The following is a 16,883-nucleotide window of genomic DNA, read 5'->3' as shown; positions in this document are numbered from 1 at the left end:
TTATTGTTATTGTTATTGTTATTGTTATTGTTATTGTTATTGTTATTGTTATTGTTATTGTTATTGTTATTGTTATTGTTATTGTTATTGTTATTGTTATTGTTATTGTTATTGTTATTGTTATTGTTATTGTTATTGTTATTGTTATTGTTATTGTTATTGTTATTGTTATTGTTATTGTTATTGTTATTGTTATTGTTATTGTTATTGTTATTGTTATTGTTATTGTTATTGTTATTGTTATTGTTATTGTTATTGTTATTGTTATTGTTATTGTTATTGTTATTGTTATTGTTATTGTTATTGTTATTGTTATTGTTATTGTTATTGTTATTGTTATTGTTATTGTTATTGTTATTGTTATTGTTATTGTTATTGTTATTGTTATTGTTATTGTTATTGTTATTGTTATTGTTATTGTTATTGTTATTGTTATTGTTATTGTTATTGTTATTGTTATTGTTATTGTTATTGTTATTGTTATTGTTATTGTTATTGTTATTGTTATTGTTATTGTTATTGTTATTTGTTTTTGTCACGCATTTCTTCTGTTTAAATTGATTTTTTTGCTTTCTTATTGATTTTGTGCCATATTGACCCTAGCAATGGAACATGAGGAAAAAGAGAGAATCGTGCGCAGAAGTATTAAGAGCGTCAAGAGCGTCAAGAGCGTCAAGAGTGTCAAGAGCGTGAAGAGCGTGAAAAGCGTGAAAAGCATTAAAAGCGTTAAAGGTGTTAAAAATTCTGATGTATCCAAGAATAAAGAAAAGGAGAAGGAGAAGGAAAACGGCGATTGCCTCGCGAAACACGAAAGGAAAAGTGTTGCTTTGCATGCGATTGAAAAGATCGACAAGGCAGAAAAGGTGGGTGAGATATTTTACTTTGTATTTATCGTTTGTTTCAAATAAAACAACAAATATGCCAACCCTTCGTAAAAATCATAGGATACTAATTACCTTTGATTAAAAAGAGACACTCGACCTACAACTTTCTCACCCTAATAAAGCTCATATCACAGTTAAAATCGCGTAGTTGACAGATAAGGAGAAGCCCACCGATGTTTCGACGGACCATGGATTAGACAGGCGCCTAGAGAAAGAAAATCAAGCGCCTAAAGAAGGCAAGGAGATTAAAGAAAAGGTAAAAAGGGCTATCTCCGAACCTAATTTGAATACACGAGAATCCAACGGTACGCCGACTGGGCGTGAAAAGCACAGGCATCGGAGAAGTAAGCGTAGTCACAGACCTAAAACACCCAGTAAATTTGGATACGAAATAGCTGACCTGGACTCGTTCCTTACGAAGGTAAAGTTGTTAAAATTAAAAGAAAAAAAAAGAAAAAAAAAAAGAAAAAAAAAGAAAAAAAAAACAAGTTGATTATATAAAAAACATATTGCTCTGTGGAACGAAGATTCTACATTCTACGAATGGACGAATGGACGATAATTCCTTATTTTCGCACAGGCTTCCTTTAAAAAAAATCCATCGTAATCATACATTTTTATTCTTGTATTAAAGTCGGTTGAATATTTATCAAAGTTATTGGTTGTGAATGTTTATAAAAATGAGTGTATTCAATGAAATATCAAGTTTAAAATATCTTTTATTGTTTTATTGATTCCCGATGTTATATTATATAATGTTATAAAGTACTCGATTCGATCGTAATTACTAAAATTAATATTCTTTTCTTCTTCTTTTTTTTTATTTTTATTTTATACGGAATTTTATTTATATTACGGGATTTTACATTAAATTAAAAATAAGTATGCATAACTGTCATATATATACATATCCGCGCGTATATGTGAGTAATAGAAAACAAACTTTTAAATAAATTTTTCACGATAATTGTCTTCGTTATTATTACTGCGTTATTATAACGTTCTATTATTATTACAATTTATCGTAACGATTAAAGACCTTTAAATTTTTAAAATATTATACAAGTCCTTGCATACTTTCAAACATGAAATTTGCCGATAGTAACGATAGTCATAATAAAATCGTCCAATCCTAATGCCTAATGTTACGCATATTTCTGCCAAATGGAATGCCAAACTCAAAGAACATAAATGGATGATGGAGATAAACGGATTTGAGCAATTTTATGAAAAATAATATATGAATGATATGTCGAGTATGTCAGCGAATACATTTTGACAATTGTTAATGGTCCAGGCGTCGATCGAGCGTCCGGCCAACATCCCCGTGGTCCTGTCGTTCCCCTCGGTTCTATACCAGACCCAGGGTGGCACGCAGGCCGAGATGGCCCTGCCCCTCGGCACCGTCGTCAACGCCGTCTTCAAGAATCAGGCCTGGCTATACGTGCAGACGCCCCACGGCCAGGAGGGCTACGTTGGCTACGCCGCTTGTCTACCCCTTGGCATCCTGCCTCAATCGACTCGCGGACCATGCTGGGAGGATTCGACCGACGTCTTTCCCAGGCCACTTGGTACGCTCTCCACCTTTTCCCCTGTAGATCTCTGCTTGCCAACGTTGCCTCTCCCATTGTGCCCATTTAATCAGGAAGCGTCGTTAAAGCCATGGCGCTCGCGTCCCTTCATTATTACGTTTCCGCAAACAGAACCGGGTAATATCAATCTTTGTTTGACTTGCTCGTATCGGAGTTGGTTAATTGTTCGATATTTTGTGACGGTATTACGCGAGTGATCGGGGCATTTTAAGTAACGCTCGTTTTAAATTGACAATGAGCTTGCAATGTGTAGATGTAGGGAAGATCTGAAAAGGCAGAGAGCTGTTGTTTCGTAAACTTATATAAGGTTTTGTACTCTCCAGGTCAATCCGAAATTTCTTCCTACAATTTTCTAAATTTGTATACCTTCGTTAGAAAGCAATTTCCTGGTATGAGTTCAGAGCAAACAATAAATAGCATAATGTTATTATGTATTCATCTTGGCATTCTCGACATTCGCCATATAATCTTTCTACCTTTTGCCGAAAAGGTCGATGATTTTTGCAAAGTCCTCGTGATTCGTATTCTTTAGAGCCACAAAACTATGTTTCGCCCTTATCTGGATAATCCCTATAATAAACTCGAGAAACCAGTTGTTAATTGATCGAGCCAGCGCAATTAGCTTATTTTATCGAGCTCTTTTTCTCCTTTCTACGATTGTCGGATGTTGTATTGAATGAGCTACGCTCACGTTTCTGTCGCAATTCTCCTTGGCCTAGTTTCGTTAAGATCCTAAACTTACAAAAGAGCAGACCTACCGTTTTAAATGACTTCCCAATCATCGGGATCAATTTTGCGAATAGGTGCTGGCGAGACTCGAATAACGGCTGGAAATCGAAAAATGGGCTTCTTAATTGAAGTACCAGAATTTGGAGCCTCAAATTTTATGGAAATCAATTATTATGATGGTTCTAGCCTTTCATTCTCAAGGTTCTCTTATTACTAAACTCGCTGTTGTCTCAGCATCCATAATTTGTCAAATTACGACGATATTGGATTAAGATTTTTATTTAGCCTATTGTTCCACAAATGATAATTATAAATCAACGAATCGGTAATCTTGACGGAATAGGAAACAAAAGAATAATTACTTACAATTCATAAGTCAGCAACTATTCTTTAGATTGAAAATTAATTTTATGAAACGATGTACGTGAACGAGGCCATTTTGAATATTTCTTCGTAACCCGAAGAGTTCACGTAATAAATTGTATGCCTTCGTGTCGTAAATACAATATAGCGATTCGATACACTTTGCATTACAACTTGCACTCGAATAATCCGAAAAATCTACAAACGTGACAAGAATTACATTAACAATATTGTATGAGCTTGTGCTATCGACCGAAAACGCGTTGAATGACCATTGAAATAATTCGCGTTTACGCAAACCAAACAAACTACATTCGACAATTCGCCGAGTTCTACTTGTATTGATCGTAGTTGCATATCGACCATGCATAATCCAATATATCAGAACTGGCTATTAACAATTTTCCTATTCAATTCCTATTTGATGCTATTAATACATAAACTGTTTTGTTAATATTAATAATTTTCCGGTGCAATTGCAGGCAACTTGACGGACACGGAGAAGTTGCGGGACACACGGTCCGAGTGCGGTGACAGTCGGCACCCTCGACGCGCAGCTTCGACCGTTCCACGAGAATCGACCGGAAGCCGCTGCGGGGCAGGAGAACGCAGCGTCGACCGTCTCTACCTCCGGGCGGCTGAGGGGGTAAGGAGGAGAGGCGCGCGGCACACGCTACTCCTCGTTCGGGAGGACTACGAGGGCCAAGGTGCGGCCGAGGCCCTCAGCGTAGCCAAGGGCGAGGTCGTTGCCCTCCTTGCTGACAATGCCCAGGCCGATTGGCTCTGGGTACGAGCACGCGACGGTCGCGAGGGTTTCATACCCGCCCTCGTTGCCGGCCACGGCTATCTATGAATGTCCCGAGAGCCGTTGCCGTTATAGGGCAAGCTGACCGAGGTCGTCCCAACGGATTCCTCGAAGACGTTGCATCCGCAAGATTGAGCAAGCGATGTCGTTACGAGAGATTAGATTTAGATTTTTAAGTGTGCCTATGTAACTTACTCTGTTAAATATTGTTTATCATATTCTTACTGAGATATTTCACGCGATCGCACTCCAATGTCTCGTTATTCTGTTGGCGAGGAAAGACGATGAATTTAGAGAAAGTCCTACTAAGTGCGTCATTTTTAATTTTAGTCATTTTTCGCTGGAGCGTGAAACTTATAAACTAAGATAAGAGTTGTTCTTAAATTTGTATATTTCTTTAAATGTGAACAAATTATTCCCTTTTCAAGAATTTTAATAAAAGCAATTTATTATTGATGAATGATAAGAATATGCACGTACATTTGTTTAAATAAAAAGATAGCAGTAAATGTAATGGGAATTTATACTACGCAATTGAAAATACCAAACATAAAATAACAAATAAGCTTTCGCGTATTGTTTATGGGCGTATGATTAACGAGCGATTTAGAACAAATGTGCCCTACATTCGTTGATTTATTTTTAAAATTTTTCGCAGAAAAATAAGATAAACTGAGTAATGAATAATTTCTCAAGTATCTTTGTTCCTCCTCATAAGTTAAAAAAATTCTCTTTTAACATTTAAATTGAAGCATTGATTCAGTCAGTATAGAATAACATTGTAATTCTATGTTATACAACGTTCGAAAGTCTTAGAGTAATAATTCATTGCGTTAAACCTACTATCATGTTTTGAGAATCTATTGATTCTGTATAAATAATGTACTTAAAAAAAAAGAAAGAAAAAAAAAACACTAATAATGTTAACGCTTGTTGGTAATTTGGATATTTTGTTATTGAATAAGTATTACAATAATTTGTACATATTACTATATTTAAAACATGTAAATTAATATTTTAGTGTAAAGATTTTTCATTACAATGGTAATAAAACTACCCGTCCTTAAAATAAATCCACATTTATTAATCATAATACATTTGTAAGTATGTAGTATTATTGAAATTAGAATACGATTTATCCTAATCGATAAGTCCTACTTTTTAATTTATTTCTACAACGTAAGATTTAAAATGATTACGAATTAATCAATATATTTATTATTAATGTCATTGAATTAAAAATAACCAAAAAAAGTTCTATCGCAAACTAATTAAAACACACTGTACTTAAATTAAATGTACCTTATTAAGTAATATTATTAAAGCGACTAAACCTATTAAATTACCTCTTATTAATAATAGAGTGAAAATATTGTATTTTCACCGAAAATTTAATTTAACGAAAATTTCATACTTCAATGTAAATTTTATGATATTCTTTATCTTTCCGTAAATTAACTGTGGCGATAAATGTTATAAGTAAAGTAAATACGTTTTTATCTATGATAATTTTATTAAAGAGAATCAGTTTTAAGAATCCAAAATAACGTGGATTCACCATCAGGACATCAGAGCCTGTTCATAAAAAATTAGATAATTTAATTTAACATATATTATTGATTGAATAAACTCATATAATAACAATTATCTTCTGTGTTTGTATTCTATATATATATATATATATATATATATATATATATATATGTGTGTGTGTGTGTGTGTGTGTGTGTGTGTGTGTGTCAGAAGTTCATTATTACCCATATTTATTTTTTGATAATTTTAAATAATAATTTATTATAAATTATATAAGGAATGTCAAGATAATTAATGCAAAATTATCTCTATTAAATAAATATTATGTTATTGATATTTTTGTGCTGTATTAACAAAGTTGAAATGATAAAATGTTAATTTATACGTTTTGAATAAAAATTTATAAATTGATGTGAAAATTTGTTTAATGTCCTTCGTTTTTTTTTTATTTTTTTTTTTTTTTTTATTACCACAACAGATCTAAACGACAAAATAGCTTAAAGTAAAAAAGTTTTTATAAAAATTCACATGCTTTATTCGTTTAAATAAAATTTTTGATTTTTAATTAAGTTTAATGGGTTCTTGTTATAATATAATTATTCATACGACATTATTCCAGCAATAAATTTTATGAATTAGGCAAAAGATTATTTCGTCATTAGTTGGTACATTAGAAAACATAATAAGCAATTACCAAATATATTAATTGAAAGTATGATTATTAAAAAAAATTTGCTCATTTGTATAATATAAAATTGTAGAATAGAAAGTATAAAAAGCTTAACATAAATTTTATAGTCCAATATTTTTATTAATGTTAAAAATATATTAAAAAAATTTGAATAGAGAAATAATGAGAAATATGTCAAGGATTCTAGTTATACTATTTATTATTTATTCTTTAATAACTGCTAATGAAATTTTATAATTATAGTATCAAGAATACTCCTGGAAACTCCATGCCCTATTAAATTTTACATACTTTCACCATTTACAGAAACAACCTCAATTTCAATTTTAACAATTTGTAAGATTTACATTATTTATTCATTTTAATTCTTACTTATATTAAATTTCAATTACTATGTTACAACCAAATACAAATATTAACTTTTTTTATAGCAACTAATAATAACTATATTGTGCTTATTGAATATACGCTTATAGTTTATACTATTTTCAATAGTTTTAAGTGTGTAGACTAAATTACAAACAAATTTTATACAAACATTTGAGGAGTAGTATAGTATTTTATAATTGTCATTTCAAAATATATCAATGTAATAATTGTTTATTTCAAAATTCAACTTATTTGATTAAGAAATAAAGAATTTCCATATATTTTTTAAATTCATATTACCTTTTGACAATATTTGAATTTATTAATCGTGAAATAAATAGTTAAATGATATTATTAACATTAATGATACTATTTTTATAAATAGTAGTGTTCATGATTGAAATTGAGCGAGGTATTTGTTAATTAAATATAAGAGTAGTATTATATCAATTTTATAAGCTAAATAATTCAAGCTACTAAGTTTATATCTAATTATATATGTGTTTATTTATATAAAATGTTCATTAAATTATAATCCAGTACCATAGTACAATTTATGCTAAAAATATCTTTTATAATATATAGATGTAATAATAATAAAAAAAAAAAAAAAAAAAAAAAAAATTATATTCAGATAACTTTTCATATGTTTATGTATTAAAATAAGAAAATTAATTATTATTTCTTAACGAACGAATATATGTATACAAGTAGTTTATATTGTAACGTAAATATAAATAATACTTTATATTCACAGGCAAATTAATTTAAAAATTTGATATTTGTAAATTATAGAAGTATATTTCTAATAAAATTATACGATTCTGAATAATATTAAATTTCAATTTTCTGTGGACTTTATCTATTTTTATAAATGCAAATGTAATAAGTGCCCTAGATAAATCTATAACAATTCTTATTAATTTTCATTCACCTTATAACATTTTTTTTTTCTAACCCAGTTAAACTGAGACTGTCTTTTATATTTACAAGTATTATAATACTTAAATGTTATTCGTTGTAAAGAGATAGTAAACTAAAATGACCATTGTTATAATAACAACAAGAATAACTAGTGCTAATCAGCATTATAATAATATATTAACTATATATATATATATATATATATATATATAAGGTAAATATAAATTCTATTTAAGAAATGTTTCTAAATTTGAGATGATATCTAAATTGTTTTGATTTGTTTTTTGTTTTTTTTTTTTAGAGAAGCGTGCCTTGTTAAATAAAATGCATATGATATTATACTTTTTACCTTACGGTAGATAAATTTTATGTCGAAAACATTGTTTTTTTTTTATTTATTAAACCTTCATTTTCTTATATTATATCGATGAAATATTCCCCCCCCCCCTCCGCCCACGCTCCCGATCATTTGATATTTTTACATAAATATGATGAAATCATCATTTGTATTTGCATATTTATTTAAAATACATCAATATATAATTTAATATAGAAAAAAATATTTACAATAAAGCATTATGATATAAAGTTGCGATCTATATCAACAAATATTTTTCAATTTTACAGTGAAAAAAATTGCTGAATCAACGTGATGTACTAATCATATTAGTATAACGTCGATTCAATAGTTTTTTATATTGCTGAAATATATAATAAAATGATCTCAAAGCTAATTCGATAATGTCGTAGCTTTTATGATTAACGAAATGAATGATCAGCCGTGCGATTAAATGATTTTGTCGATATTTAATCTAATCAATCGATGAATTCATTTTTTTTCTTTTTTCTTCTTCTTTTGGGTCCGTACTATTATTGCGAGGACTATCAAGTTTTCTCGAATAAAAATCACGGTTTTGCGGGCGAAAAAACTTGTAGCCCAAGGCTCGGGAATTACTTCTTATATATAAATGCGCGTGTAATGTTCGGACGTTCCGCATTTGCGCGCCTTTCAATTTATCGACGGCCATTGGACGACACGAGGAAATTCATTTCAATATTTAACATTGTTTTCACTTGTTTTTACCGGACACTTTATAATTAACATCCTTTGAAGTTACTCATGGTCTCGAGCTCTTTAGCTCTGTTTTCGTGGGAAAATTACGTTACGAGCTAGTACACATCATACTTCAACTGTCATAATTTTCATTATTCCCTAGTAAGAGGAACATGCTATTTAATCGAATATCCTGTCATTCAATTGTATCGAGGTTTAATTGTGGTAAATGAGCTGCACTGATTATCGCATCGCTCATTTTAAATAAACTCAAAGTGAAATAAAATACAAGTATTACGAGAATAGTACATAAATGACAATTACAATGTTTATTTGATATCACAAACGGCCAAGATGCGAAAAAACCAAAGAGTAGATAAAGTTTTTTGGCAAAAAATAGTGCCACGGCTGTTGTATCGTTCAGTTACAATAACAACGTGATGATCTTACGCAAGGATCGTCGCCTTCGTCACGATGACTCTTCAAGGCAAAAGCAACACGAAATGTTGGATCCCAAGGAAGGCCAATGAATGGCCAATGGCGTATTTATCGAACGAGGGCCGTAACGGGAATTTCGGAAAATTTTGTCCTTCGTGACACATTAATTTCACGAGAACATTGATAAGAGTAGTGTATATATATATAATATTTAATATATAAGTATATATAAGTACATATATATATATATATATATATATATATATATATATATATATATATATATATAAGTAGTATATATATAAGATAAAAGTAAAAATAAAAAAATAAAAAAAAAGGAAAAAGGTAAAAGGAAAAAAAAAAAGAAAACCTACGTATATACATATGTATTAGAGTATTAGAAGAAGCTGTTAGTTTCCGAATTGGTTACCTACAAATTTATAAGAAATATCCGCATTAGGTGGAGGAAAAGCTTTTTCTATACAACATTTGTAAATTCAAATCTTCTTCTCCTTGGACTTTGACGGAAAAAATGTAATAAAACGATGAAAATGTCGATTGCTCTGACTACGGTCGTTTTGAGAATTAAAATATTTTGGAAGAGAAGCTCTTTACAACAACAAAATTTGTAAAGGTAAGAAGAGATGAGTAGGAGCGTCGGTGTATGGTGTATGTAATGATTGGGGAGGCTGCGAAGAAGAGCCAAATTTTAGAGCAGACGAGCGAGCGAGTGGAAGCTGTTCAACAAAGAACCGTAAAAGGCAACCTTCCCCTTAAAATTGACAAACGCGCGTTAGGCGGCAGATGCAGCATCATAAGCCCTCCTCGACGTTGTAGGCCGACACGAAGCTACGTGGTGGTGACGGTATTGTTGGCGTTGGTGTTGGCGCTCGTAGATTTGTTCGTAGCGTAGTCGTAGGCGTCGTAGTCGCGGTGGTGGTGGTGCTGACGGTGTCGGCGGTGCCCCAGAACGTTGGCGATCGGGTGTGCGCGCGCAACCGCGACCAACTTCTCGCCGACGGGTAATGCAGTTCGGCCGTTCCGCGTTTGCGCGCGCTTCCGTTCATCGACGGGCATTGGCTGGCGCCGAGGTAGGACCGCGACGCGAAACGAACCGGGCCACGTGACGGGGCCCCCGTCCAATGGCCGCTCGGGCCTCGTTGGCTCGGAGCCGCCATTGTCCCAGCGCCGAGGCGCGAATTGACCCGAGATAAAACGAGATAATGGCCGGGGCCAATGGGCGCGGGATCTCGGGCCCGCCAGGGGCGCGCAACCGATCGCCCAATCAGCTGTTCGCCCTCGTCCCGCCGCCGAACGGCGCCCCGGATCTTTCGTCTTCGTCTGTTCTTAGGGGCGCGCGCGCACGCAGCAGAGCCGCTCGCTAGCCAGCGCGACGTTTCTCGCGCGCACCTAGCTGCCCCCGCGTTCAGATAAGCCGCGGTTTTTCGCACCCCCTGAACGAGAATTGGTTCCTCCAAGTTTCGAGGAGGCGCGGTCGCCTTACGATTCCTCGATCAACCCCGCCAAGGGTCTTGGCCCACCTAGCCAAGAGCGAGTAAGATATATATATATATATATATATATATATACATATGTATGTACATATATACATATATATTTATATATAAATAAATAAATAAATAAATAAATAAATAAATAAATATATATATATATATATATATATATATATATAGAGAGAGAGAGAGAGAGAGAGAGAGAGAGAGAGAGAGAGAGAGAGATAGAGAAACAAATATATTGATATACGTACGTACATGCGTATGCATATCAACGCGTATGCGCTTACGTGTGTGTATGTTTATGGATATTGATGCGCGTGTACGCGCGCGTGTGCATTCGCCGCGTATACGAGCGTGTGACGACGAGGGCGGGAGGGAGTGAGTGAGTGAGTGAGTTAACCAGGAAGGGAGGAAGAGACAGAGAGACAGCGAGAGAGAGAGGGAGAGTAAGAGGGCGCACGCGCGGCCAGCCGATACGTCGCCGGCGCGCGAGACCCTCACGAGCAGCGCGGCGCCATCCCCGCCGACCCATCGTGGGAGCCTAGCTAGCTGCGGCAGCGGAAAAGCCTACGAGAGCAGCGTCCTCGAGGAGGTCGACCGAGTCCTGCCTGACCTGGGAACGCGTGCACTTTGAGCGGGCGTCGCGCCATTTTGGAGAGCCAGTACGAGCGCGCGGCCTCTACCCGTGCCCACGGGGGTCCTCCCCCGTAATCCGGCCCCGAGCCGAGCAGGCAGGAAGTGGCAGCGGTGGCAGCGGCTGCGGCGACAGCGGCGGCGGCGGCTGCAGCGGATTCGGTGGTGACAGCGGTGGTGGCTGCAACGACGGAGGTGGTAAAAACAAAGGACAGGGCGCCGAGTTGCCGGGGAGCTGGGGAGAGTGCCGAGGTCGATCCCGAGCCTGCTATGAGCTTTGCCGCGCGGGTCCAGCACCGTACCTACAACCCTCGTCTTCGGCAGCAGCTGCAGTCCCGGGGGCGGCGGCCCTCCTGAGCGGCCCCTTCGTCGCTCTCGGTGGCGGGAGCGCCGGGAAGGTTGATCGGCCGCGCACGGACCACGCTACAGGGCTTACGAGTTCCGCTGCTGGCTCTTGTCTTCGTCGACGATGACGCAACAAAATAAAACCATGAACTTCCTTATACACGATGCCAATGGTGAGTTCGAATTTTGTTACGGCAGCACCACGACCTTGACCTCGAGGTAGGCATCCTCGGTCTCGCTCTCGTCTGTCTTTTGCGGACACGCGTCTTCCTCAATTGCCATCTGTTTATCGTGGGACTTTGTAGCGCGTTTTGTTACTTGAAATGGGGGAGTCGCGGTGGGACTTTGGATGAGCTTTACAGGCTAACTTCCGGACTTTAGAAGCATGGGTCGTTGGTTGTCTGGATCTTGGCCCGCGGAGTTAGGTGATTGTCAGAGTCGTTGGTCGATGGCAGGCTGAGAGATTGTAGGGTCTGACCTGGGGAATACTGAATCGACCAAGCTTCCCTTTCGCTGAGTACACTTTGGACTCTCTTGATCAACGTAATAAAAATTAATATGACCTTACGTTTGTCTTTCTAGTCATTTTTAATTGTTTACTTAAGCATTCCGTATAAATGTAGGGATATAATATTCTTTTAATAAAATAGAAATATAATTTACAATTGAACTAATAATGTATAGTTGTTGCAGAAGTAACTTAGATAAGGTCAAATCAATATGTTGAAATTTATTTGAAACAAGCGGTTGTAATTTGGTATAGATGGGAATAAATAAATAAGTAAACCAACTTATTCATAAAGGCATTTTTCTTTATATTTTATATATACATAATCGGATATATACTAATTTCATTTAAGTTTTTTTTTCTTCTTTTTTGTATGTTCAATATTCTTTGACATTGAACTGTAGATTTTTGTTCCATTTTGGGGCTAACTTTATGATAACAATAATGTTTCTTCTTCTAATTTCCCTTAATATGATAACTTACCAATCATAAGTAAATTTTTATTACAGGGCATCCTCAAGTTATAAAGGTGGTGCAAAGTACGCCCAATAAAGCCTTAAGTGGAATTGTTGGAACCACAAACACAGGAAACCTTAAAGTCTTTAAAACACCTGGACAAGAGTCTCCGGTAAATTTTCATATTAATTATGTATACATGATATCTGCATGCAATATTTTATTACTAAAGTCTTAGACATGCTGTAGTATTTTTTTTTCTTTCTTTTTTTTTTTAAGAGAAATAAATAAATTGACGTTAATTGAAGGCACTCTATTGATTAATTTTTTTCTCTTTATATTTAAGAAAATAATTATTATAAAAGGAAAAGATATTGTTGCATTCAATTAGCTATATAATGATTATATCATTGTTAATGTATTGTAAATTAATGCGTGTAGTGCATGCGTATTTGAAAGTTTGTCTATATAATGTGTGTATATATATATATATATATATATATATATATATATATATATATATATATATATATACCTATATTAGGTAGATAGGTATACATTTGTTGTGTGTGTATGTATGTAATATATATTATTTTATATTGAAATTTAATGATGCGTAGATAATAATTTTATAAACTTATAAAAGATTTCCTTGGCATGATTAAATATACAATTGAATAATTCATTTAAATAACCTATAAAACTTCAAACCCACATGTAATGAATATACAATTGGTTAATATATACAGAATTTATAAATGTAGAATTGATATAATTCATTTAATTTTTTACAAAGTAAAAGGAATAATTTTTTAATTTGAACGATCTTTTAATAAGTTAAGGAAATAAAAGTGGAATTTTATACATAGGTTTTGGCTTCTGGAACACAAGTCCTTAGAACCATAAGCTTTCAAAATCCAACAAATACTGGTCAAAGTATGTATTGAATATAATGTTTATTATCTATTGAGTGCAATGTTTATGATAAATAAAACTACAATATCTTAAACAGGACTGCTAACAATACCAATACAAAATGCAAAGGTACAAACTGTACCGACAATGAAGCCTGCTGATCCACATATGACCAAAACAATTCAACTCACAGCAGCTCAAATGGTAAGAATTTGTTCTATTTTAATATATATGTATTTTCTATCTTTTATTTGTCAATCTTAAAACCTTCTCTTTTCAATTTCAACATCATTATTAAAAAAAGCTAGAAGAACTTAAGAAAAACTAGCTAAGTTAAATGTACTTTCTTAAAAAAGAATTTACTTAATTCATTACTATTGTTATACGTTAACAATAGTTTAATAATACATGTGGCAAACTTTTCTCAAACATTTCTCAAATTAAGCAATTACTTATAATTAGTATAAAAAAGAGATTTTTTTTTTGTCTTCTACAAAAGAGAGCCGTCAAATCATTCAAAACAGTAGGTCTTAATTATTAAAATTCTCACTCTTTAACAATTATTATTTATATTTTGTACTCTGTGCTCTTCTATATATTATAGAGCAATATAAAACAAGCTATTGTATCACAGCAGCAACAACAACAAAGTGCCAATCAACAACTAATAAAAGATGCTTCTGGAAAAACTTTTATTAGTCCAATCTTGGATCACACAGGAAACCGAAAACGGCAAGACACAGAAGGGAGCGATTTTATTCCTGAGTAATAATCTTGTTTTTTTTTTCATAAAAATATATTTCAATCGTAATGTGTTTTGAGCATGTGTTAATAAATAATAAATTAAGATACCCTTTCAGTAAACGTAGGAAAACAGAGAAAGTGGGAAAGGGCCTTAGACATTTCTCAATGAAAGTATGTGAGAAAGTAAAGAAGAAAGGGACTACATCATATAACGAAGTAGCTGATGAATTAGTAGGAGAATTCACAAATCCAACTCATACAAATTCATTAACCGATCAGGTAATTCAACTTAAATAACTGTTTATTCGCTGTTTATCTTTTAAAAATTTTTATTTTATGATTTAATTAATTGTAAATATACAGCAATATGATCAAAAGAACATCAGAAGAAGAGTATACGATGCATTAAATGTACTCATGGCAATGAATATCATTTCCAAAGAAAAGAAAGAGATTAGGTGGTTGGGATTGCCAACTAATTCACTTCAAGAGTGTATATCATTAGAAAAGGACAAAAAGAAGAAAATTGAAAGAATCAAAGCAAAAACGCAACAGCTACACAGAATAATTTTACAACATATTGCTATAAAGAATTTAGTCGAACGAAATCGCCTTAGCGAGGCTATGTATGGGCCACCAAAGCCAAATTCTGCAATTCAGTTGCCATTTATTATTATTAATACAGATAGAAAAACTGTTGTAAATTGCAGTATTTCCAATGACAAGTACGCATCAATCAATCTGTTTGAATTAAAATTTAAATGTGAATACATTTTTCATTTTAATCTTTTTAATTTTAGAACCGAGTACCTGTTGAATTTTAATGATAAGTTTGAAATACACGACGATATCGAAATCTTAAAAGAAATGGGACTTGCCTATGGTAAGCAACAAAATTAATATATTTATTTATACATTCAGCATTTAATATTAGTCGTATGTTTGGTTAAAAATAGGAATGTACTATAAATTACGATTTTATTATATGTAGATATAGGCAGTTGTATGGTATATAAACATTGTTTGTTCGTTCCACTGATTTCAACATTTATTATATAGAGCATTGGACTTACAGAACAAACATTAGTTTATTATTAAAATGCTGTATTGTATGCTGTTAGAAAAATAATTCTATAGTCTCTTTGCATTAGTTCTACAAACTATTTAGCTTTACAAACTAAATAATAATTATAATGAAATGCAGGTCTTGACAAAGGAGAATGTTCCGATGAAAACCTGCATAAAGCCAAAGCAATGGTTCCAAAAGCCCTTGAAAAATACGTTGAGCGTAAGTCAAATAATTAATTTGTCATTCAAAAATGCTTACTTACGATAGACTGTCTTTATAATTACAATAACTTAATCATTTATTCTAGAATTGGCATCTGGTGATTTGGAAAAATTCATACCCGTTACAATATCAGGACCTAGTACGTCAATAGAAGATACCGAATTAAAAGTAGAAACATCCCGACCACCATCGTCTTCGCGCACTTCTTTGTCGGAAGATGCGTTATCGCCACCCTCGCAATACTTCTCGGAAGAGGAGGAAGAGGAGGAGGAGAGCGACCAGGATGACCAAGTTGACAGTGACCTTGATATTAACTAGCATTTTGTCGATCTTTTCAGAAGCTAGACTCAGGTTTCGTTTGCTGTATACATAAATGCAACTTTTTCTTCAGAAACAGAAACAAGTGAAAAATCACCGAGTCGTTTGAAGCATTGTGCAGATGATGCCGAAAAATTGGATATTCGTTCATTTGCGCCACGTTATGGTAGAGCGTTAGTAGTATACCTTGAGAGAGTTCTGTCGGTGTGTGCGTCACTATTATGGTGTTTATCGTTATTGCGAGTTTTTAAGAGTATTGCTCAAATACGTGACATTGTTATTGTGTATAGTATATTGAATCACAGAACAACACTTAAAGCAAGAAAAAAAATTCACAAATTTCTCTATCCTTACACGTCCTCACAATATCATCGATTAATGAATCGTCAATGAACATATGAATTCTTAATTGAAGGTAAATTTTCAAGTTTAATTAATAATGTGAAGCCTAATGATGATCACGGAGTAATAGCCATAAATAATTTGGATATTATTTTTGATGATTAATATGTACAGTAATCGTGTTATATTAAAATTCATCTTGCTTATCAAGTAGGACTCAACTGTGTTGAAGTTGAAACTTGTATAGAAGTATAATTAATTAGAAAAGCTCAATATTACTTTGTATTGACTTTTTTTTTTTTTTTTTTTTTTTTTTTATTTTTCTTTATATAGCGTTAATAAAGACTATTAAACTTCAAAATCCATTAATAAATGTAACATTTACAGTAACTAATTTCTTATTGATACTTGAACTTGACATAACTTTTGACA

General features: G+C 33.4%; 2 protein-coding genes across 4 annotated transcripts in view; both read left to right on the top strand.

Annotated features, from left to right (window-relative positions):
• Nucleotides 1-4,730, top strand: part of LOC105364380 (transcription initiation factor TFIID subunit 1) — a 54,791-nt gene extending 50,061 nt beyond the window's left edge. The window contains 4 exon segments of the mRNA XM_011502291.1: nucleotides 604-863; nucleotides 1,033-1,305; nucleotides 2,182-2,455; nucleotides 4,051-4,730. Coding sequence (XP_011500593.1) covers nucleotides 604-863; nucleotides 1,033-1,305; nucleotides 2,182-2,455; nucleotides 4,051-4,421 — 1,178 coding nt within the window. The 3' untranslated portion in view covers nucleotides 4,422-4,730.
• Nucleotides 4,731-11,332: 6,602 nt separating this feature from the next.
• Dp (transcription factor Dp) lies at nucleotides 11,333-16,483 on the top strand. Of its 3 annotated transcripts, none has more exons than XM_011502290.1 (10): nucleotides 11,333-12,050; nucleotides 12,895-13,013; nucleotides 13,711-13,777; nucleotides 13,854-13,960; nucleotides 14,394-14,521; nucleotides 14,605-14,779; nucleotides 14,864-15,225; nucleotides 15,301-15,383; nucleotides 15,705-15,788; nucleotides 15,877-16,483. In XM_011502290.1, exons 1-10 carry the CDS (start codon nucleotides 12,002-12,004, stop codon nucleotides 16,107-16,109), a joined length of 1,407 nt encoding a protein of 468 aa, XP_011500592.1. In that variant the 5' UTR covers nucleotides 11,333-12,001; the 3' UTR covers nucleotides 16,110-16,483. The 3 variants fall into 3 exon arrangements, with proteins under 3 accessions (XP_011500592.1, XP_011500591.1, XP_011500590.1); XM_011502289.1 differs by having other exon boundaries at nucleotides 14,361-14,521; nucleotides 14,617-14,779; XM_011502288.1 differs by having other exon boundaries at nucleotides 14,361-14,521.
• Nucleotides 16,484-16,883: the final 400 nt, after the last annotated feature.

Source organism: Ceratosolen solmsi, unplaced genomic scaffold (genome assembly GCF_000503995.2).
Source record: "Ceratosolen solmsi marchali unplaced genomic scaffold, CerSol_1.0 scaffold31, whole genome shotgun sequence".
NCBI lineage: Eukaryota > Metazoa > Arthropoda > Insecta > Hymenoptera > Agaonidae > Ceratosolen > Ceratosolen solmsi.
The sequence above is the reverse complement of the archived record's forward strand: the minus strand, read 5'-3'. Positions and strand labels throughout refer to the sequence as shown.

Bases quoted from the DNA above. Each gene is read 5' to 3' on its own strand.
- Dp (XM_011502288.1), top strand. From the start codon at position 12,002: ATGACGCAACAAAATAAAACCATGAACTTCCTTATACACGATGCCAAT. The intron at 15,226-15,300 runs GTACGCATCAAT...TTTTAATTTTAG, and splicing joins TGCAGTATTTCCAATGACAA to AACCGAGTACCTGTTGAATT. The intron at 15,384-15,704 runs GTAAGCAACAAA...AATGAAATGCAG, and splicing joins AGAAATGGGACTTGCCTATG to GTCTTGACAAAGGAGAATGT.